The 25006-nt window shown below is 41.0% G+C and overlaps 1 protein-coding gene and 1 non-coding gene across 4 annotated transcripts in view; one reads left to right on the plus strand and one right to left on the minus strand.

Annotated features, from left to right (window-relative positions):
• Positions 1-18255, minus strand: part of LOC126094986 (caspase-1-like) — a 101800-nt gene extending 83545 nt beyond the window's left edge. The window contains exons 1-2 of one of the 3 annotated variants that reach the window (XM_049909659.1): positions 1053-1271; positions 769-836 (exon numbers count right to left, since the gene is read on the minus strand). In XM_049909659.1, coding sequence (XP_049765616.1) covers positions 769-833 — 65 coding nt within the window. In that variant the 5' untranslated portion in view covers positions 834-836; positions 1053-1271. Of the gene's footprint in view, positions 1-768; positions 837-1052; positions 1272-18236 lie in introns of those variants that run through there. The other 2 variants (XM_049909651.1, XM_049909644.1) reach the window with 2 other exon arrangements.
• Trnak-cuu (transfer RNA lysine (anticodon CUU)) lies at positions 1326-1398 on the plus strand. The gene has a single exon. It is a non-coding gene; the product is annotated as a tRNA-Lys (tRNA).
• Positions 18256-25006: the final 6751 nt, after the last annotated feature.

Genomic DNA, 25006 nt, shown 5'->3' on the forward strand with positions numbered 1-25006 from the left:
TACTTTTAGTGTATTCAATGAGTAAATACAATTAAACAAATTTACATCACACACCATGTTGTCCAAACCTTTGCTTGATTTGGTATGAACTGATCTATACATACATGGCAGTGTAGTGTTTACAATAATAATAATAATAATAATAATAATAATATTTATCAAGTGCTGTGGTGTCATTTGGTGAGGGTTCGTGTGCTATGATCTGCCACTCTCCTGTTTCTACATGGCTATTTGTTTCATTTGTGATGTGTCACCCTTGACCAAAGGATATTGTAGCTGCTGTTTCATAGCACCATTTTCATGACACTCATTCCTACATTTGTTGGAAGTCTAACTACATAATAAATATTGCACTCTATCCTACTATTCAGCACTTAATCTTTGTAATCATTACAAAAGGATGATAAAGACGCTAAAGTAACATAACCAATTTGTTTCAAATTTTTGATTCCCACTTTTAATTACGGTGTGAGTGAGAGGGGGGGGGGGGGGGGGGGAGTGACTGAAATACTGCAGATAGCAAAGGGAGAAATGGAACAATAAGGTGAAAGGGAGGAGGGGGAGTTGATTTTAGAACTGTTACTGACAGCCTATCTTTACTCTTAACGAAGACTGCTGCACAACATGCCTTGCACGAGTAATTAGCGCTCATAACACAAACTGTGTGTATGATGTTTGTGTTGCCCTGAAAAAAGTACTACCTAATATAATGGAATGGTAAGTGCTTATTGACACAACCTCTGATGATAAAACAATAAATGTACTTACTAACGCAACCCTTGAGCATCCCCCGCGTCAGAAGAAGGGGTTTCCGTCGTGTCTGTGCTAGCCATTATCTGAAAAGTAAAAAAAAGTTAGCATATACCGGTCTTCTCGGAAATCGCTTGCTCTTGCATACACACAAAAAACGCAGGTCATGAAAATTGGCCATTCATTAAACTGTCCATATTAAATACACTTTCGTTCGCATGGAAAAGCACAAGTCACTTATAAAACGAACAAGATAAACACATGTCATTTAACAGATTTAAGTTTTAGGAATAAACACCTACGTTATTGTCTTGCAGACTTGCAAGTAGCACGTTCGTTACAACTAGCACCGCCAGATGGTGCCAAAATGGATATTTGAAAGAGGCCAAATAAAATACCAAATTTACCGAGTTTGCATTGAAAACCACTACGCACTGTCTTTACTACAGATCGTAGCGTACAAAGCAAACTTGACAGCTACACAGCATACTTTCACCGAAACATTGATGGAACCAAGACCAACAAAGGACCCTCTGTGTAGGTTTACTACAAACAGTAATCTATATAACGCATCCGCCCGGCTAGCTCAGTCGGTAGAGCATGAGACTCTTAATCTCAGGGTCGTGGGTTCGAGCCCCACGTTGGGCGTAATTTTTTCTTCCCCTTTCCTTTTTCATATATGTTTATAATTTCGGTGCTTAAGAGTTCCAGAATGGTCCCACGCTGAGGCGCCGCATATTATGTTATTAGTAGAGGAATAAAAATCAAAGCCAGTCTGAACCAGCAATAAATTCAAAAGCTTAAGAATTTTATAGGTATATTTTAGACATAAGACTGCTAATTTTTTTCCGAAGAAAACTGTAATACATTACCCCGCTCCTGACCGGCAAAGAGTATATGGGTATCATGAAACGACCAATGTTAAGCACTTCAGCGCAAATGAAGCCAAAGAGCCATAGTTCAAGGTTCTTCAGAATTTAGTAACAACATGCACAGTGATAAGGTTATTACTCAGTAAAAAACAGCACTCAATTACACCTCTGAATACAAGAACCCGTCACATTACCCCAAGTCACATAATATTTATTCCGGAATAAGGCATACCATTTTTAGCTTTCCTTAACGTATGGAGAAGGGAAAAAATCAAATACATCAAAATATGTTAGTGTAACAAAACTGTAAAACCGGCTGCTGTTACTGCAGAACATATAACCCAAACCATAAGCAGAATGGCGAAATGAAATTTCAAAAATAGTTCAAATTGCTCTAAGCACTATGGGACTTCACATCGGAGGTCATCACTCCCCTAGACTCAGAACTACTTACACCTCACTAACCTAAGGATATCACACACATCCCTGCCCGAGCCAGGATTCGAACCTGCGACCGTAGCAGCCGCGTGGTTCCGGACTGAAGCGCCTAGAACCGCTCGGCCACAGCAAATGAATTTAATTACCTAAACTTGCACCAGAAACATTTAAAGTTAATACACCAAACGTCATCTTAACGCTCCGAATGACCTTTCTTATATAGAAAAGACATTTGCCGGAAAAAATACTATATTTTAATAAGGAGAAAATTAGGGTGCAATAATAAAACTGTACACACCGTTCAGCATTACACAAAAAAGTGACAAAAAAAATAAAGGAGCTACTAAAAGGAAACCTTAAGTCCATTACTGAATAAAAAAATTTGATTAACTTAAACTAGAAATAAATAAGGCATCACTAGTTGTGGAAGCAGTGCTACGTGATTCAAAAACATACCATCACGCTACAAGAAGAGCCTGGACAATGTAATAGAACAGCTGGAGAAGATATGCACCACCCAAGAACAGCCTGCCAATTTACTTATTGAATTTAACATTACGGTGAATGCTGCCACTGGACAAACAAAACTACATAGCTAGCACGCTCACGGCTTATTGATGAATGTGAAAAAAATGTGACCTTACAAGACTAATAATCTGATTCGAGAGTTCTGGGAAACGGTAAATGTACAGGTGCAAAATGTAATTTCCAAAGAAAAAAAGCATGAGAAATCTATAAAAGTGTATATAGGTAGGGGGGGGGGGGGGAGTCCTGCCCGCCCGACATACCGACTAGCATGTTCGTTTGTGATTTGGTTACTAGAAAGTTTGTTGTTTAGATTCTACACACAAACAGAAGAGGGCTTGCCTTGGCTGTCTTACTGGTAACATGATAAAAAAAAGGAGTAAACTGTGGGTAAAGAAGTGGATAAAGCAAGAGAAGAAATTAAACCACGTTCTGTTACTTAAACAGCTGGGAGTCGATTATTACGACATTGCTGAACATCAAACAATTCTCAAGATTAAGAAAACAGTCACGAGAGGCTGTAAGCTGCAAGGAGAAACTATTAGCTACGCTACGATTTCTTGTTAGAGGCAGAAATTAAGAGGACCTCAAATTCTGTGCTGTTGTATCTCCACAATTATCAATTAAAATGGTTCCAGGCACCTTCAACGTGATGTATAGTACACTGAGGGAAAACATCGTGGTATAGCAAAAGATGTTAACGTAAACGTTATTAATTTATCTATGTAGCATAAAAGATAGCCTGTAAGCTTAAGAAATTCACATAAAATTTGAAGAATAAAGAATATGGTGCACCTCATCTAATAAATACAACAGATGTATAAGTAATGAAGCACGCAGCAACTGTTACGAGCTGTAAAAAAAGCCTACACTTTGCTCTTCATTTCAGAGGGCTTAGATATAGATTGGACATTTTTAACACTAATAACAATGAAGCAAGTGTGTTCACTGAATTAACTTCCATTAAATGTCGATACTTCGGTTTTTAGATTTAATTTCCGATAAATGGAAATAAAACAAATACAGAAGGTCGAAGGACTTAATATCTCTGTACGCCAAACAAAACCATTAAAAATTCGTTAAAAAAATTAAAAAGTGTTTATTTCTTGCATCTATATTGCTATACTACTACCGCCTCACAAACATCTGCAGTTTTTTTTTTTAATTCCTCAAGAAACTCTTGTCAACGTTCCGTCCGCCTTGCACCATGTTATGAATATTGTAGCAGCATTTAAAACCGTGCACACTGTCAAAAAACAACTTTTGTGGGGCGGTTGACACGACAGCGCTGAACACGGCACAATTTGCTTTTTTTTTGGGGGGGGGGGGGGGGGGGGAAGTCGGTCGGTCAAAACACATACCATGTCCAATTTGTCGGTCCGTTGATCTGTTGGCGCGTGCATATGTTTATTAGAGGGACAACGTGAGACACTTTTAACGCTGGAGGTTGTGAATGATCACTAAGTTTGGTATCTCGAGTTACATGTGTGAACTATGTAACTGATTTCGCACAAATTCAGTGCGTCTCAACTGCATTACTTTAACACATTTTGTAATTTAACGAGTCTCTTCTACATTACAATCTTTTAAATTTGTACGGAATTGAGGTAAAATTAATTTCCGATTTTGAAAGAAAAATAGTTCGGTTCCCAGCCATTGTATGCATTTTTAACTCGTATTCGGAAGAATCTCTTCTACAAATTTCTTAATCACGCAATCAGACTTTTCGTCAATTGAACACTGCTAAAAAGATCTTCTACACAGGCTTCTGCAGTCGAGTTTACAGTTTCACAAAATTCACATTTTCATGTTCTTCCTTTTTTTGTCTAGCATATGATCTCAAATATTCATTATTTCCTACATGACTAAAAATTTATATTTAGCTAATTTAATCACTGTCGCTTCATGCGAACGAATAAAGGCCACAGACGAAAACGTCTTGTACCAGAATTCAACATTTAGATGAGTGCTGGATCCACAACAGCCTTTACGTATTATACGGCGGGTGGAAATATTTATTGTAATTTGTCTGCTTATAGCATGTTTGAAAATGACAAAATGTCGAAATTGCAACCGCAAATTCAACGGCCATAAACGGAATGACTACATCACATAGTTTTTGTGTTTTGTCAACAATTTAATACACTTTACTAGCAGGCACAACTTTTCGTATTATTCTAGCAGTATATACATACCCAAGACAATGTACAAGCCATTTTCTGATCCGTCCTAACGCCCAGTATTTGATGGCACAGCTTGCAGTTATTCAGTTCGCTTCGCACACCCTTACTCTACCCACTGCCAGATGTAAACAGGCAAACACCAGTCGACCACACTCGCCCGTTGCCTCAGCTAAACGCATATACCGTATGCGACTGGTGACTACATAAAGTGCTCATTGTCTGGACAGCCAATGCCAATTGTCGGCTCTGGAAGTGAGAAGTATTTAACGGACCTGGAATTAACCGCTCTTAACTGACGTGACGCTTCCACATTTCACAAACTGACGATGCACATAGTAACCATTGTCAAACGTTGGTCTCACTGGCTAAAATTCTCAAACGAAGTAAGTTTATTGAAATATTCGTGTCAGGCGCAGTTAAACGTGGGAAACAAGGACGTAATGCAACTACCCTCACAATACAAGAAAACAACAGGTCCTGCTTTAGATGGAGCAAATAATTGAGGAGCGCCGGAACAAAACCCGATATATCCACTTTTGCTGTATTCACGTGTCTGAGCTGTAGGGGGGAGATACGAGAGTAATACATGCTGCCACAAAATAATTTTCAGCACAACGCAAGTGTTTTATGGTGTGTTTCTTATTTTTATAGCTTGTGGAGGCATTTAGAGATCACTATTTGTTACTTTCTTAACAGCAAATGCGGATTTATCCGGTTTTGTTCCGGCGCTCCTCAATTTATGTTGCCCCGGTGCCAAAGTCTTCGACGTTACCTTCGATAATAATACGTGTGCATGCACACACAAGCTATCACTATGTAGTACATGGCAGTACATTTTCTTTTTATTAAAAAACGGGGCATTGTGGTGTGCTCCGTGCAGTTCACGGATAGGGCAGGAAATAATTAAAGCTTACACGAATGCCTCTTTGTACATGTTACTAGTCTGATTTCGTCACGTTCTTTATGCAGTGATATTTGGTGACAAGAATATTCCCGGACATCGCCTTGAAAGAAGGAAAGAAGCTTAGGGTTTAACGTCCTGTCGAGATCTTGGTCATTGGAGGCGGAGCAAAAGCTCAAGCTGTGTCGAGGATGGGGTAGGAAATCGGCGCTCAGCCGCGCCCTTCAAAAGAACGATCCCGGCGAACAGCGGTCGTCAAACTTTCTGCTAAAGGGTGAACACTGTCACTGTAGGGCGACACCTAGATCAGCACCTACATCGATACTCTGCGAATCAGAAGCAAATGCTTGGCAGAGGGTTCATCGAGCCATCTTCATAATAATTCACTATTATTCTACTCTCGAAAAGCACACCTATACCTTTCCGTGCGAGCTCTGATTTCCCTTATTTTGCCTACCGCGGTGGTCTCGCGGTTCTAGGCGCGCAGTGCGGAACCGCGCGACTGCTCCGGTCGCAGGTTCGAATCCTGCCTCGGGCATGGATGTGTGTGATGTCCTTAGGTTAGTTAGGTTTAAGTAGTTCTAAGTTCTAGGGGACTGATGACCACAGCTGTTAAGTCCCATAGTGCTCAGAGCCATTTGAACCATTCCCTTATTTTATTATGATGCTCGTTTCTGCCTACGTAGGTCGGCATCAACAAAATATTTTCGCATTCGGAGGAGAAAATTGGTAATTGAAATTTGGTGAGAACCGCGCAGCAGTACTCCGAAAGAGAACGGACAAGCGTAGTGTAGACAGTCTTTTTAGTAGATTTGTTACATTTGCTAAGTGTTCTGCCAATAAACGCAGTCTTCCGTTTGCCATCCCCACCACATTTTCGATGTTTTCTTTCCAATTAAGTTGTTCGTAGTTGTGATTCAAAGGTATTTAGTTTAATTTACATAGGAAGGGAGGGGGGGGGGGGGGGCGTAAAGTGGCCACTCAAAGAGAAATTCAATTTTCACGAAACCGTGGCTATTGACGGCTTACCACACAAACATTTTGAATATCATACGGTATCACTCAAATGTTTTAAGTGAAAAAGAAAATGATTTATTGGAACTAAATGCACTTTTCTGGAAGCTTACATAGTGACCATTTTCCCGTACCTAAGCGGGTACTGTGGTCACCGCCATCGCATTTGCTTTTCTGATTTCCAGGCACTTTTTCTAGGCATCTTCACGCCCTAATATCTGAAATATTTCCAAGCGGCGGCGGCAGCATACTGTTTTCAATCGGACTTTCGTATTGGGTCAAATGGAACAGAGCCGGTTTTACATAACACAGCTTAATTAATTCTAAATTGTCGCAAAGCACAGAGACGGTTTTAAATAACTTAATTAATTCAGAATTGTCACAAAGGGGTAGAATGGCGGTCACAGCTTTGTATATAAAAGGGTTTAGAAGTTGGTTTCATCTGCTGTGTTACGCGTAGTTTTTCTAAGTAACTAACTCTTATTGGGATGACCACCTTGGTCACTCTTCCCTGCCGGACGCCACGTCGGCGTTAGTGATCCACAGAAGAAACTATCAAACTGAAATAAATAATGATCTACATTTGTAGGTCAAAAGACGTTATTTAAACATCTACATTATAAAAAATTACTCTCCATACAAGTGAGGTTAACAAGAATAAGATAAATGAGTTAGCTAAAATCAAATGACTCAAAAAAAATGAAAAAAAGTTTTTACTAAAACTAACGGAACATGCTTCCTTTATCTCTCTGAGAACAGTGGAGAGATACTTAGAACCAGTCCGACCATTCTTCGGGAGGCAGTAGTGCTGTTCACGGGAAAAAAACATGCAATGGTCACTTTTCCCGTCCTGGCCAGTTTACCACATCTTACCCTACTGATTTCACTATTAACTGGTAACCTACACAAATCAGTTATATGAATTAGTAACAGCAACTGCAGTATGAGACACGGTCGCAAATGTTTACTAAATGTTTCGAATTTCGTATTTCTTTTACTCGTGCGCTGTATGATAACAGCCTTAACTTGATATCTTACTTGGTACAAACATGTACCACATCAGAAGATGACCGTCTCTGTAATGCGCATTCACGAAGCCCAATTACTTCCTTCTGACATTTGCAGTGCAGCAGCTGATCGGTGCTAGTGAACACGCTCATGAGTTATCAGCAGTGTAAGATAAACAACAAAACATTCACTCTCTCACTTCCACTGAACCCGCAGTGGCCGGGCTGCATATCACTTTGGCCCTGAAGCGAGCGGCGAACTTGGCTCAGCCCATTGTTACACATATGTCTCACATTTATCATCGGCGATGTTCGGGACAAAGCACAACGTATGCGTGTAGTGAGCAGAGGAACCAATAACCTCCATCACAGTAATGCTTCTAATTGAGAAAAGGTGATTATTGATAACTTATACAATCAATTATGACAATAGTAATGATGTTTCGAAAATAATTTCGGTTCGTGTCTGAAACAGAGCCGAATCGTTTAGCCGCGTGGTCTAAGGCGCACTATCACGGTTCGTGCGGCTCCCCTCGTCCGGGCATGGGTGTGTGTATGTTGTCCTTAGCGTAGTTAGTTGAAGTTACATTAAGTAATATGTAGGCTTAGGGACCGATGACCTCGGCAGTTTGGTCTCATAAGACCTTACCACAAATTTCTAAATTTCCCGAATCTTTTCGTTCTCACCCCTCAGAAAATTTCATTTTACCCCACAGGGGGTAATCACCCCTCGGGTTGGTAACCACTGGTCTAGAGTGAGCTCCTTTATTCATCCTCGTGAGGCAAGCAAGACTGTGACAATTCGAACGACACGAATACTTACTGAAACTCTAACCGACACTGTTGCAACTTTAATTAGATACTTTACCGCGTATTCAGTCGTTTCATTATCCAAGTATTGGATCCGACGCTTTTTTTTTTTAAATTTTCAGTCGTTTGCTATTGATCGGTATTAGTCTGTTCACTGGTTATAGTTTCTATGTCCTGTGTTTTACCTCTCTGGAGGTCTGGACTTAATAGCTCCTGCTCGTTATTGGACTTTCACTGACGTGTGTGTTTCTCAAGATCGTTGCAAGTTGGATGATGTGTCGTTTAAAAGAAAGTTTATTTTCAGCGACAAAATGAACTCCCAGAGGCTCACGATTACGATCCAAAGGAACATCAGTACATGGTTCGACTAGCGGGAGGCAATGCAGCCCACTCGAACAGTTTGTATCAATTACGTAGCTTCTGATAGTTTTTAGTTATGTCTGCTCCTCGAAGTAAACCACGCGATGTTGTTGGGATCAGATTAGAAAACGGCACACTAAAAGTCTTGCTATTTGGGCAACAAAATAACTGATGATGGTAGAAAGCCGGCCGTTGTAGCCGAGCGGTCCTAGGCGCTTCAGTCCGGAACCGCGCTGCTGCTACGGTCGCAGGTTCGAATCCTGTCTCGGGCATGGATGTGTGTGATGTCCTTAGGTTAGTTAGGTTTAAGTAGTTCTGGGCTACGATCGCAGGTTCGAATCCTGCCTCGGTCATGGATGTGTGTGATGTCCTTAGGTTAGTTAGGTTTAAGTAGTTCTAAGTTTAGGGGGCTGATGACCTCAGATGTTAAGTCCCATAGCGTTTACAGCCATTTGAACCATTTGATGATGGTCGACGTCGAGAGGATATAAAATGCAGACTTGCAATAGCAAGAAAAAAGTTTCTGAAAAAGAGGAGTTTAACATTCAATATCAATTTAAAAGTTAGGAACTCTTTTCTAAATGTATTTGTTTGGAGCGTAGTCTTGTACGAAAGTGGAACATGGACGATAAGCATTTCAGACAACAGAAGCTTTTAAAATGTGGTGCTCTAGAAGAATGCTAGAGATTAGATGGGTAGGTGGAGTAACCAACGAGGTGGTACTGAATCGAACTGGGCGAAAAGAGTAATTTATGGCACAACCTGAATAACGATGGGATGGGTCGTGATATGACACATCTTGAGAGATCAAGAAATTGTCAGTTTGGAAGGAAGGAAATGTGAACGGAGGGGGTAAACATTGTAGAGGGAAGCCAACGCTCGAATACAGTAGGAAAGTTCGAAATCATATAGGTTGTGGGACTTATGCAGAGGTGAAGAAGTAAATACAGGATAGATTAGCATGAGAGCGGCATCAAACCAGTCTTCGGACTTAAGACAACGACTACTACATGTCGCCTTCCGTTTCACTTTCGGATTGTGTTGGGTCATAGAACAGCTCAGAGCACCTCTGAAATATCTGTGATTCCAAATGTTTAATTTTCTAGTACCCGGCTGACACATGGTCATTAAACAGGTAGAATGCATATGCTTGGATATCTGTAACATTTGTTTCCAATGAGGGTTTCCTGTTATAATCACCGAAATCTGTTTACTATCAAAACTTTCCTCTAATGGTTCAAAATTATGCATAAATGAAACTTATGGTGTCATTTAGGACTTATTTCTTTAAACTGGCTAAAGTGGCTTGACGCAGCATGGCCGCGAGCTATAATATTTATCAACTGTGCCTGTGAAGCAGATCTGCATCTACATGTATACTTCGCCAAGTGGAGGAGGGGACTTCGTGATTTTCCTCATTTCCCGTTCAAATTGCGAATTTTGCGCAGCAAAATGATTGTTGGTAGGCCTCCGTGTGACTTCAAATTCCTCTGATTCTACCGCCACGGTCTGTACGCGGTATAACCATAGGGGCAAGCAGTACATGGACTGACGCTTGTAGGAAGGTACCATCTCGACATTTTAAAAGTATATTACTACGTGATGCACAACGCTTCTTTTGTAGAATCCGCTACTGGAGCTGGCTGAGCATTTCCGTGACGCTTTCACGCTTACTAATCGAACCTTGTGACGAAATGCGCTGTTCTTCTTTGGATCTTCTCCGTTTCCAATATTAATTCTGACTGGTCAGGATTCCAGACTAATAAGCAATATTCAAGTAGGAATCGAACAAGGGTTTCATAAGCTGCCTCCTTTGTGGGCAAACTACGATTCGTCCGATGAATCTCAGGCTGGCATCTGCCTTTCCTACGACTAATTTCTATCTACTCGTTCCACTTGAAGTCGCTCCGTACACGTACTCCCAAATGTATGTGACTGCTTCTAGTGATTTTTGGACAATTCTGTAATTGTGTAACGAGTCTTTCTAGCTATATAAGCAATATGCTAAATTTGTTTGCGTTGCACCAAGCGCCGTTCCTCTGCAGGTCTTCTTGCATTTTGCTAAAATTTTCTACTGTTATGACGTAACTGTATAACTATACGAATCACGTTCACAATGGAGGTGTACTAGGTTTTTACATTTTTTGAAAAAAAAAAAAAATGTGTAGTTGAAAAAATACAGGATATTGTTGACACACTTGTTGACTATTTTTCCACACAATCCCATCGCGTTCAGTGCATGTGGTGGGCCATGGCACAACCTTTTTTATGCCCTCCTCGAACAACTCTCCTGTCAGCCCCTTCCCAACTCAGAACATCTTTGTGCATCTGCTCGGTGGCTGAAAATTTAATTCCACACACGGAAGTGAAAAGACGATAATCCGAGGACGCCAAATCAGGGGAGTAGGAGCGTGGCTCAAAACATCCCAACCAAATGAGTCAAAGAGCTTAGTGGCTACGGCTGTGTGACAACGGCCGTTGCTTCGCAACAAGCACACTGCTCCCGACAGTTTTTCCCTCCCTTTTTACTGAAAGCCCCTTTTCAGTTTTTTTAGGGTTTTACAGTATCGTTGTGCATTGATGGCCTTCCCCTGAAGCAGAAATTCGGCCAAAATGATACCTTTTCAGTCCCAAAACACTGTGGTCAAGATTTTTTGCGCGAAATTACGGCTTTGAATTTTTTGGCTGATGGGGAATTGGTGTGACGCCACTGCGAGTACTGTCTTTTTGTCTCAGGTGTGTAATAAGCCACCCACGTTTCATTTCCAGTCACAACAGAGCTCAGAAAATCCTCGCCTTTCAGTTCAAGTCGCTCAAGAAATTCGCGGGCGCTACTGACTCGATTTTTCTTGTGCTGCCCTGTGAGCTGTTTTGGGATCCATCGTGCGCGCAGTTCCCGTTATCCTAGCGGTTCTGTGAGTGTCTTGTAAAAGAGAGTTCTGGAGATTGTGGAAAAATCACAGAAATTTCATCCACTGTCAATTGGCTGTCTTCATCTTCAGTCACAATGGAAGAAGACCTTCGATTCCTTAGTTCGTAGTGAACACTTGTTCTGCCTCCACTTAAGTTCCTACACAAAGGAAACACATTCGTTCTCAACTTTTCGAACTTCCTTCGTTATTCGCCAGGATATTTATATATAATGTGAACAGTAATGGCCCTCTAACAATTATTTTTACGTCTGAAGTTTTCTCTCCGTTAGAATGACATTGTGCATTCTATTTGTTAGGAACTCTAGCGTGTGCCGCTACAACTCTGCGATATTTTTACGAAGCACCTAGATATATTTACGTATTTTTTGTCCCTCTTTCGCAAAAGTAAAATAAATTGTACGTTATAGAATTTAAATGTGTTATTGCTAAACTAAGAAAAAAACAGGATTTTATATTCTCATTTTCTCCGCTCAGTTTAATAAATAGCACACTTTTATTGAAGCTAGACTAATACAGTTGCTTTCTGCTTTCACTAAAAGCTTTTGAAGAGCTGTCGGATTACTCAAAATGGGAATGAATTGCTTGTTCTTTTCAATATTTAAGCAGTGGAATAAGATGAAGAGGTTTATCTGTGACACAGAGGAATGTCTACTTTGAACTCATATTAAAAGAAAAAAACAATTCTATGATCACTAGATTTATATTTATTTTTAAGGAAAAGCAACTAATGTGTGCGGGACAACGAGGGAGGGTGGGGAGCGAATGATATGGCCCTGATGTCGAAAAATGTCCTCGAAACGGTACTGTTTCCGATTATAAGAAACTGGTGCTTTTCACAAATATTACTCTCGCTCACAGACCGAGATAAACTGCTAGATTTCCCTTTTTCGAAAAGCTTTAAGTTCAGTGACTAGGTCGAAAGTGATAAGTTGCCGGGTTTATGGCTGTAATGCGGCAAACTTGACAGGTTCATTAACTTGGTGGAGACTCATCAACAGACAAAAATGTGACACTGGGTGTGCCTCAGTGATGAGTGATAAGATCGTTGTTATTCCCACTGGGCCGTACACGTGGTGAATGACGTTAGCTGCAATCTCAGATTTTTCGCAGGTGACGCGGCTCTCTCAGACTGTTATCGGAAGAAATCTGCAAAAAAATCTCATCAGTCCTTCACATGATTTCGCCCTGACTTGAAGGTTGGCGGTGTGATCATTACGCCGCCCATTATGTAAAAAAAAATTAATTTGTGCTATTTGCCACACAAACATTTTGTCTTCACAACAGGATTCAAGAGCGTGGTACAAATTCCAAATTCCATACAAATATATTACGCAGAAGATAGAATGCGCGGCAACTGAAGTGGAGCGGAACACAGAAGGCTTTGATGATTAGTAAGCTGTTAGGAAACAATAGTCTGCCTACGAAATTGGCTGCTTAAGCAAGCTATTTTCGAGTATTGCTAACGTGCATGAGATTCATAACAAATTGAATTAGCAGGGAAAGTCGAGCGTGTATAGTGAGGCAGAGTATGTGACAAATACCAGACTGGACCGCGGATGTGAGTCCACGTTGAACTGCAAGTCCCACTGTTAACTGGGTGGACGAGTCACTTCAAAGGTCGCACATCTAGTAGGACCATGTCTTGAAAAGCACCGCTATGTCCAAACCAATCTTCTGGATCAGGGCAGCTTTGCACTTTTAACAGAGTACGGTACAGGACTCTGATCAGGGGTCTTGTCGGCTCATGGGAATGTGACGCCGTAGCCGCTAGAAGGAACACTCCCAATATTACAATGAATGTTGAATGTGGCAAATGTGGGAATATTGTATAGGGCCTCTGCATGCCTCACGGAGAGACTTGCTGAATCGTACAAATGTGCATTTAGATCTTTTCCCCTTTCAAACGCCGTACAAATAGTGTGTACTGAAATACATGACCCACTAAAAGAGGACTATGAGAATACCCTGTGAAACAGGTAGAGTTACCACCATTTGTATGAATTCACGATGAGCATACAAGTACTGCCAATAAAGAAACCAGAGAGCTATTCGTGTTCCGAAAGTCGAGCCCTGAGCACAGAATGTGTATCGACCGTTGGTCACACAACATCACAAATGAAATCATAGACAAAATATATAAAGCCACACATGACGAATATCGACAAAGACAAGGATGCAGGCCACAATATGCTCAGAGCACAACAGACTTCATAGATGACACTAATACGACAGACACCGGTAGCAGAGCAGTATAAGAAGACTACGGCGTAGGCAGCAATTACGACTGACGAGAATAACTTATTTTAGGATACGCACAAAATAACTTGGCCCGTACCTGCGAAGACGGCGCGATAGGAGAGGGGACAAATTAGTGGTGGGGGCTCGGTTGTGAAGGTGAGAGAGGAGTAGTTCGACAACTGATGCCTATGCATAAACATGTATCTTACATAACATATACGCTACACCCAGCGAGTCTGCAAACAATCGTTGTTAACATGTTATGCCAGTAAGATCAATAAATCGGCAAATGCTGTTGTTGTGGTCTTCAGTCCAAAGACCGGTTTGGTGTAGCTCTCCATGGTACTCTATCCTGTGCAAGCCTCTTCAACTCCGAATAACTACTGCAACCTACATGCTTCTGAATCTGTTTAAGTGTATTCATCTCTTGGTCTCCCTCCACGATTTTTACCCTCCACGCTGCCCTCCAATACTAAATTGGTGCCCCTTGATGCCTCTGAAAATGTGCTACCAACCGATTCCCTCTTCTAGTCAAGTTGTGCCACAAATTACTCTTTTCCCCAATTCTGTTCAGTACCTCCTCATTAGTTACGTGATCTACCCATCTAATCTTCAGCATTCTTCCGTAGCACCACATTTCGAAATCTTCTGTTCTCTTCTTGTCAACACTATTTATCGTCCATGTTTCTCTTCCAAACATGGCTACACTCTGTACAAATACTTTCAGAAAAGACTTCCTGACACTGAAATCTATACTCGATGTTAACAATTTTTTTCTTCTTCAGAAACGCTTTCCCTGCCATAGGCAGTCTATATTTTATATCCTCTCTACTTCGGCCTTCATCAGTTCTTTTGCTCCCCAAACACCAAAACTAATTTACTACTTTAAGTGTCTCGATTCCTAATCTAATCCCCCACAGCATCACCTGATTTAGTTCGACTACATTCCATTATCCACGTTTTGCTTTTGTTGGTGTTCACCTTATACCCTGCTTTCAAGACACTGTCCATTCCGTTCAGCTGCTCTTCCAGGTCCTTTGCTGTCTCTGACAGAATTACAATGTCATCGGCAAACCTCAAAGTTTCTTCTCCATGCATTTTAATTGCTACTCCAAGTTTTTCTTGCTCATTATACAGATTGATTAACATCGGAGATATGCTACAACCCTGTCTCACTGCCTTCTCAATCACTGCTTCCCTTTCATGCCTCTCCACTCTTATAACTGCCGTATGGTTTCTGTAGAAATTGTTTAAAGACAGTAATTCCCCATTAGAGTACCGAAAAAAGCCACATAAACAAAGGATCAATCAAAGCAAACCAAGTCAGACCACGTGCTGCCGAAAGGAGATCTCAGATAACAAAAATATTGGCCAGGTGCGAGTGGGACTCGCGAATTGTATACAGACAGTTCATCTATACAGGGAATCGAGAATCACAATTCCTGGCTGTTATCGATTCGATGATGGCAAGATACAGGTCCCTTGAATTTCAAGAACGTATCAAAACTTCTACAGTAGTTCCTGAGAATGGAACGGGGATACAAAAAGAAGCGAGCAAGAGCCTTCAGTTTGTATATGTCAGAGAGAGAAGATTTAATAAAATATTTTTATGCAGTTATTAAAACATGATTACAACCTAGGTTTTATGTTTCCTTCCAGTGATATTTTTCTATTATGCTTCTGACAGGTGCTGAATGCTGTGTTAATTTTCCTATATATGTACCGTGAAACCTTGCTTCTTGTCAAATTTCATGATTCAACGTCAACGGGATTGTACCCTTAAGATTTTGGTGAGTGAGTGTGTAGGTATCAAAATATGTGACTTAAATGGCCGTATCTTTAGGTTGCATTGACTTAGAAGCTTAAATGTTGTACTTCACCAAGGGATCGTACACCTTAGCATTTGACGTAAATCGGAACATGATACGCCTACACGTTCCCGAGAAATGGGATCCTAACAGGCTTTCGATGAGCGCAACCCCCTACAAGCTGCTTCATGCGGACCTCGCAGACGTAAATCCCGCAAGAGACTCCTTAGTACTGAGCCAAACGTGACCCCGAAGGACTTCCCAGCCTTGCGGCAATACATCGAGCTGGAAGGTTTGGAGAACGCTGAATCGCACAAGAGCGGGTGCAGTGCCAGGCAAAACAAATCTATATAAACGGGGTCTCAAAGGCGAAGCAGACAACAAATGCTACTGTGGTGAAATCCAAGGAATTGAACGTGTTCTACAACGTCCAAATTGCGGCAAGACAGGAAAAAGTGAAGTGTTAATTTTAGAAACTTGCGCTTCCTTTTGTCTTGATTTCCATACGTGTAAAATACTGCAATGAGATGGAACCACGGGCCGGACACGGTGGCGGCGATTTTGAGGTGCTGCCGATCACAGCCACGCACGAGCCGAGGTGCCGTCGAGTGCAATGCCTAAGAGATGACCAGGCAGCAGCTTTAAATTACTCAGCTAGATTGCCTTAAATTACGCAGCAGCGAAAAACAATAAAACACAGTCGGCTGACCCGTCGGATGGTGCGAGTACTTTGAGGCTGGCCTTCCCTTCCGTACAGACCATACGTCTCTGTTCTATTCATTTCCAAACTGTCATCCACAGCTTTAATACAGCACTAAACTGCATGAGCTACACATACATGAACACATCTAACACCTTATCACTGAACGAGGTGAAGCCGTGGTACCACACTGCCTTCAGATGATAGTCTCCTTTGGCTTCCCTAAATCTCGGAATGGTTCCTTTTAAAACGACGCTGTCGATTTGCTTTCTAGTCCAAGCTTGTGCTCTGTTGCTAAAAAAGACTTGTCGTCAGTGATACGCTGAAAGCCAGTTTTCCTTCCTTCCATTTTCAGATCGCAAGGAATAAAAGACCACTAGTAATAGGACCTTCCCAGGAGACTAATGAGAAATGTTAAATACAGGCACCGCAATCCTTAACGGCTAAAAGGATTCAGCAGCCGAAATATTTCACTTCTGCTTTAGCTACCAATATATTTTTCCATACAGAAAGCTTTTGACAATGTTGACTGGAATTGGGGCATGAAAGGGAAGCAGTGGTTGGGAAGGGAGTGAGACAGGGTTGTAGCCTATCCCCGATGTTATTCAATCTGTATATTGAGCAAGCAGTGAAGGAAACAAAAGAAAAATTCGGAGTAGGTATTAAAATCCATGGAGAAGAAATAAAAACTTTGAGGTTCGCCGATGACATTGTAATTCTGTCAGAGACAGCAAAGGACTTGGAAGAGCAGTTGAACGGAATGGACAGTGCCTTGAAAGAACGGTATAAGATGAACATCAACAAAAGCAAAACGAGGATAATGGAATGTAGTCGAATTACGTCAGGTGATGCTGAGGGAATTAAGATTAGGAAATGAGACACTTAAGGTAGTAAAGGAGTTTTGCTATTTGGGGAGCAAAATCACTGATGATGGTCGAAGTAGAGAGGATATAAAATGTAGACTGGCAATGGCAAGGAAAGCGTTTCTGAAGAAGATAAATTTGTTAACACCGAGTATTGATTTAAGTGTCAGGAAGTCGTTTCTGAAAGTATTTGTATGGAGTGTAGCCATGTATGGAAGTGAAACGTGGACGATAAATAGTTTTGACCAGAAGAGAATAGAAGCATTCGAAATGTGGTGCCACAGAAGATTGATGAAGATTAGATGGGTAGATCACATAACTAATGCGGAGGTATTGAATAGGATTGGGGAGAAGAGAAGTTTGTGGCACAACTTGACTAGAAGAAGGGATCGATTGGTAGGACATGTTCTGAGGCATCAAGGGATCACTAATTTAGTATTGGAGGGCAGCGTGGAGGGTAAAAATCGTAGAGGGAGACCAAGAGATGAATACAGTAAGCAGATTCAGATGGATGTAGGCTGCAGTAGATACTGGGAGATGAAGAAGCTTGCACAGGATAGAGTAGCATGGAGAGCTGCATCAAACCAGTCTCAGCACTGAAGACAACAACAACATCATCATTAAAAAACCCAACAACATTTCTACGCTAGCTGAATTACGTCTTTTTTCCTAATGCTAACGCTGCCGATAAAAGATCGATCAGTACTAAAAGTAATAACACATAGCAACTTATAAATTGAAATAAACGCGAATAGGTTACTATCTCGCTTTAAAAAATAACTGACGGAAATACGAATCGGAAACTAAGGTATTTCTGTAGTCTTGTTTGTTTACCTCACTTAGCGTTGCAGTTACACGTAGTTGAACTGAAGCGTCGGCTGAGGCCACATGGTTGTAAAGCAGGCAACCACCACGAGTTGCTTCCGAGTCACAAATCAGACTCTATTCTTCGTATCTCTCAGCCCAACTGTCACATGTTATCTGCGAGCGATATGGAGGCTGGTACCATGTCGATCGACGAGAAAAACAACAGCCCGAGTCCTAATTACAGCGCGCAGCGTTTATCAGTGATGGTCACGGCCCTAGTGCAGATAAAGGAACACAATCTATGCCACAACTACAACAATACGGCACAATAAGACCGAAGAAGGGAAGAGTAGGGTTTAACGGCCGACGGGTTGATTACAGACGTGACAAATGTTGGGGCACGAACGGGGCAGGAAATCTGCCTTGTGCTTTTCATAGTAGCGCCCCGGAATCTGCCTTCATCCGTTGACGGAAATTATGGAGAACCTATCTCGGAGGTAAATGGCTGGAAGTGATAGCATAACCCAGAGTCATGCATACAACAGTTGCTGCTCCTTCAACACCTCGGGAGTATAAGAAAAGGTTATGGTTGTTTACTGAAAATATGGCAACTGCTTTCCTTCTCTGCGGTATATGCAGGATGAAGAAAAGTTCGCGCACTCAGACTTCGCAGCGCGATTCCTCACATACTGGCAATACAAAAATGTCTCACAGGATTTCGTCCTGCGTATATTTCGTGCAGTAAAAAGTCTGTCACAAAATTTCGTCGTGCGCATATTTCGGGCAGTAAATGGACGTTAAATGTGGCAACAATGTAATAACATATACGGTAACTATCTCTTGTCAGCAGATAGAGCACTGCTATGCAGTTGGTGTTGTGGTTAGCGGTTTGGGCGTTTTCATTGATTCGTTTTTAAAGAAGCCCTTAGCATGTAGTGGACGCGAACTGTTTCACACCACTGCATCTACCAGAATCCAAACTTGTTTTGTGTGTACCCCCCCCCCCCCCCCCACCCCAAATGGTCTCATCGATTAATACCAACTATTATTCTTGTCACGTTCAGGTCGATTACACTTCGTTAGGGCTTTACGTCAACAATAGAGCTAGCAACGTGCTTTGCAAGTAATTTAGATAGGACCATTGGGGGAGGGTACGCAGAAAAAAAGGTTTGGAATGTAGTAGATGCAGTGGCGCGAAAACAATTCGTGGCCACGACACGCCAAAGACTTCTTTAAAAGCAGACCAGCGAAAACGACTGTACTTCCACTTCTGTGTTCGTAGTACGTAACTGCAAATGTTTTGTGGAAGACCCACAGTACTCTCTGTATGACGATTAGGACGCTAGATATCGTACCACGCACACTAATTTTAGCAAATAAAAATAAATAAGCCTCAACTCAGAATCGAACGCTCAACCTCATGCACGCTAACCCAAAACGATACCCGCTGCACCAACTGCACAGTAGTAACTTATTTGCTGACAGAGATAGTTACCTTGCAAGTTATTAAAGTGTTGCCACATTGCCAGTCTTTAATAACGTCCATTTACTGCCCGAAATATGCGCACGACGAAATTTTGTGACAGACGTTTTTTGTATTGCCAGTATGTGAGGAATCGCGGTGCGAAATCCGATTGCGAATTTTTATTCATCCTATATGTATCAACATAGTTATTAGTAACCATTACATGTTAAAAATTGGATCTGTATATGTGCAAGAATTTCAGAAATTTGAAGAATGGACGTACAAATGAAGGCTAAATTATCTTTCGTTAGGCCACCCACTGCTACATAATTATCTTTCGTTAGGCCACCCGCTGCTACTTCGGTTATACAAGAAGCTAGCTAATGAACAATACGTCAGCCAGCCGGAGTGGCCGTGCGGTTCTGGGCGCTACAGTCTGGAGCCGAGCGACCGCTACGGTCGCAGGTTCGAATCCTGCCTCGGGCATGGATGTGTGTGATGTCCTTACGTTAGTTAGGTTTAATTAGTTCTAAGTTCTAGGCGACTGATGCCCTCAGAAGTTAAGTCGCATAGTGCTCAGAGCCATTTGAACAATACGTCAAAACTGTGAAGAATAGCCGACCGAAGTGGTCGAGCGGTTCTAGGCACTACAGTCTGGAACCGCATGGATGTGTGTGATGTCCTTAGGTTAGTTAGGTTTAATTAGTTCTAAGTTCTAGGGGACTGATGACCTCAGAAGTTAAGTCCCATAGTGCTCAGAGACATTTGAACCATTTTGTGAAGCATAATTTTAAGTTCTGCTCAACGATCTTTATGTTGGCAGAGAACGCAGGACGCTCTGAACGTACTACACAACATTTCCAATTACATTTTCAAAATCGCTGCTACAGTACGTAGAATTATAATGATCATAAAAGGAGCATTTTTCTCTGGCATGTTTGCTTACCTTGAAATGCACCAGAACTTTGTTTTGTATACATAATGTATTGTATGTTTCACGAGATTTACGCTCTATGCACGAGTGATGTACATGTACGCAATACTTTCAGTCTTGGTTAAATATTTCTCATTAATACTTTCATAAGAAGTGACAGTATCAACTCCCTTGTTTTCTACAAAGTTTCTGCAGCCCGTCATGATGTTCACTAGTCACAAATGTCCTTAAGAGCATAATTCTGACATTTGGAACGCTACTCACTCATGTTTACAACAACGAATATCCTAAATACTCTCAAAGTTCGTTTTGCGTTGCCAGCCCTAAGTGATCGTGAACGCTTTTCCATGCGTACCAACAGTGGAATAAAATGGCGTCAAGCAATGCGCACTCCCAGCAATACATTAGTTAGCCTATTCCTCACAATCTACAACTAGCCATTAAAGGCCATACAAAAAAAAGCACACCGACTGAACAATTTCACTGCACTGAAAGAGATAGTGTATAGCGCCTGCTTAATAGAACTCGAATAAAATAAATCGGGCAGTTATTGCTCCGGTTTCTGGATAATGGAAATCGTAGATAAACAAAAGCCTCAAATAATTCGGCGAGCGAGAGAGAGGTGTCGTCAAGTGAGAAGTAGAACCTTGGCGCTGCCTGAGTGGCGGCAAGGACGACCTCGTGGCTGTACACGCGTGCCAACAACCGTAGAATTTGCCGGCGAATTATCGTGACTCAGCGAGTAATAACGCCATTGCTCTTTGAAAAGGTAGCCTCCCATTAACTTCTGAGATAGCTTCTCAGATAAACTTCTATCAAAATGTCGCCTAAACTGTCTGTCTGTGCTGTCTGTTGACTCACAAGACCAATCGCTAAGTCCAGTTTAAAAGTGGGTGCGGCTGTTTGTCTTGTGGGTCCTTAGTTAAAAGCTCCTGCCCAGTGGAAAGCAATCAGCTGACCAAAGTGGCACTACGTTTTATAACCAGCCTGGGTTTTCTGCAGCACGCTGTTACAGATCCACTGTATATTAGCTAGATATTCTCTGGCGACATCTTTAAAAGCCAATTTCACTTCTCTGTGCCTGAAGGTCGGCCCTTACCTAAAGAAACACCTTTTTAATTGTAATCGCTATATTGGGGACAGTAGGTAAGGGGACTACTACAGTAAATAATTTTATTTCAAAAACAAACAATTTTAGTCACTGTCACTGTCAATATACGCCGTTCTATCCCTACAGCGCTCCATGCGAGTTTTCCACTGATGGAAACAGTGCTGGAAATCGTCCTCAGTAAACTCCTCAATGACGCGTGCCGCTTTTTCTTTCATAGCTTTAACGGGCTGAAATCTTGTTCTTTTAAGGGGCTCCAGAAAGGCTCAAAATCACGAAAAGTTCAATTTTTACTTTTTTGCGTTTTATGAATCTGCAGACTATTACCTTTTAATAGATATATAATTTATTCAATTCCGAAGGCTACAACTATTTTTAAATTTTTTTTGAAATGTGTTCTACATGGGCGTGACCCACTGTGGCGCTGTTAAACTGCTGTCAAATGGTGTTATTATTAACGTCCGTGTTCATCAGGTACATTTTAGTGATGTGAGATAAAGTATGTGTTGTGGCTAACCTGTGATGGTTCAATATATACGCTGGTGTGATTGTCGATTGTTTCATGTTTATTTACTCTGTCGTTATCTCGAAAATATTCGTAATTAATTCTGTTTCTTGAGTCTCTGTTTTGTTGAAGTATAATAATGAGTAAAAGTAAAGTTGCTGTTGCGACTTTCAATGATGGCAACATTGTAAGGTGCAAGGTATTTAGAAATATGGGAATGAAGATAGGTTCTAACATGGTACGAGCGATGCTTGCTTTAGACAAGGAACGCCTTCGGGCTGCAGACAGGGCTGTAAAGAGTCTGGAAATACAAGCAAGAGTAAACAGGAGGAGGAACAAGAGGAAGCTGGAGGAGGAGTTTGCAGAGGATGAAGATAATCCATCCTATGGATCTGGAATGCACTAAAAAGTTAATCCAATCTTTGTCGCTCGATTCCCAAAACTTTTATTTTGTCATACTAATTACATGTTTTCTAAGGATCTTCCAAACATATTTGTTTGAAACTTTCAGTAATTGTTACACAGTACCTTCTGCATAATTTAACACAGCCTTTTTCCAAAAAACTGTATATTTTTGAATATATAAATAAAAAATTGCAAAAAAATGTTGTGAATTTTCATTACAATTGAAAAAAACTCATCTTTAATAACTGAACTAAAAATTTGTAAAATCCCTGTGTTAAGTTGTAGCCCATATTCCAATAAATAATCTGTAAAAAGTTCAACTTCCTACCTCAAATACTTTGTGAGGAAAGATGTAATTTATAAGCGTTATTTTAACATTGCAAGTATAGGGCGTTCCGGAGCCCGTTAATGTAATTTAACAGACAATGCTGTATGAGCCCGTACATTGTCTTGATGCAGAACCCATGACTTGTACTTCCACAATTCGGGTTGTATTTTTCTTATTTTATAATGGAGTTGAGCAAGAACTTCAAGGTAGTAACGGTGATTCATAGTTTGATCACCAGAAACTCAGTGAAGATACACGATTCCAATAACATCGAACATAATTGTCATCGCTTTGAATCTTGATTTCCTCATTCGAGCTTTTTCCGCTCTTCCAATGCATGGTTTGGTGCTTCGTTTCTACACCACAAGTGAAAACCCAAGATTCGACAGATGTTATCACGCTTTCCAAGAAATTAGGATTATTTTCATTTCAAAGTGTCAGTAGCCTACAAACATTTTGACGAACTTCTTTTGGTTCGATCCAGTTAATTTTCTGCACCGGTTTCGCACACACTTTTCTCATGTTATTTGGTTATGTAAAATTTGCCTTGTGCATACTTTGTCAATTCATACAGTTTTAGCAGTCGATCGAATACTCAACCGATGGTCACATCAAATCAGATTAGGGTCTACCTACTTTTTAGATATTTTCATCTGTTTCTGATGTTGATGGGCGTGCCGGGCGTCCGTTGCCCTATTATTACACTTGTCATTTTTACAGCAAAACAAAATGACGGCTCTTCCACAAACGAAGGCCATGGTCGCACTGAGTTCGTCTATAATCGGTTCATCATAAGAATAAACCTGATGTAAGCAAGAAAATGGCTGAGGCTGCTTTCTGTTCCGTAGTGAAAAACACGCATGTGGAATAAGGTTAAAAAGTGCAGAGAAATAGGACCTTCTTAATGTTTTTCATAAATTTACAGAGATAATCGGCTTCGAAGTTTTCCCAGCCACTGTATGTAAGATACACGAACCCACATTGTACGTGCAGCGCAGTCGGTAGCGTATTGGAATATTGTGGTTCCGTGATGTAATGGTTATCAAGCAGGCGCAGTAGCTCAGCGTGTTCGGTCAGAGGTTTAGCTGGCCTCTGGAGAAAAAAAAACTGAATTAATGGATCAACGATGGAACAAATGGAACGAACAATGACGAACAAAATGAAATAAAGAAAAGCCGGCACGGTAGCTCAGCGTGTTCGGTCAGACGTCAGCTTGCCCTCTGGAAAAAAAAAAAAAAGTTATCGACGATCAAACTGAACTGATGTCATCTGACGTCCGCCCAGACCAAACGCAAGAACAGTGCCAAACAAAAGATTAAAAAGAGTGCTAATCAAATACAATTAATGGTTCGCTGGTTCTAATCTCCCCACTATCATTTTTTCTCCTTCAATTTGATATACATTTATAAAACTCGTCATCATTGTTTTATGAATAATGCACGCCTTCTTGTTTCTAATTACATACTGGACGCGAAATTCCTGTTTTCATTTCAAATACAAATTCTTAATTATCGATGTTTTATGATAATCAGCGTTCATAAAAGTTAACTTAGGATAACATAACAATTTAATTTTTAAGGCAAAAATGAAAAACCAAATCCTCTTTATCTACACTATGCCCATCGTTTTATATCACAGAGGTAGATAAGTATCGAATAAACACGAAAAACAATCATTTTCACAGCATCTAGCATTTGCTACTGTTCCATTACAAAAAGAATCCAAAAACATTGATCTGCAGCCAATTTGCATGATTTGGCCCGGGAAGTGACGAGAGTGTTAAGCCGCCAGACTTGCTGCAACTAACGCACGCAGCTTTACACATGTCACTGTGGAACGCACGCGGGATATACAGTGAGTCCAAAAAGTATTCGTCTAGCTGCATATCTTTTAGAAAACAAAGTCTGTGTAATATGAAAAGGAATGTACACAAAATCTAAAGAGCCAGTTATGAAAGAAGTACCTCGGTAAGTAATGTTTGTTGAAAAGCAGGAGAGAAATACATCCAAATCCACAGCAAGGTTAACAAAATGAAAAATGTAATACGAGAAC

This window comes from Schistocerca cancellata, chromosome 1, assembly GCF_023864275.1.
Source record: "Schistocerca cancellata isolate TAMUIC-IGC-003103 chromosome 1, iqSchCanc2.1, whole genome shotgun sequence".
Classification (NCBI taxonomy): Eukaryota; Metazoa; Arthropoda; class Insecta; order Orthoptera; family Acrididae; genus Schistocerca; species Schistocerca cancellata.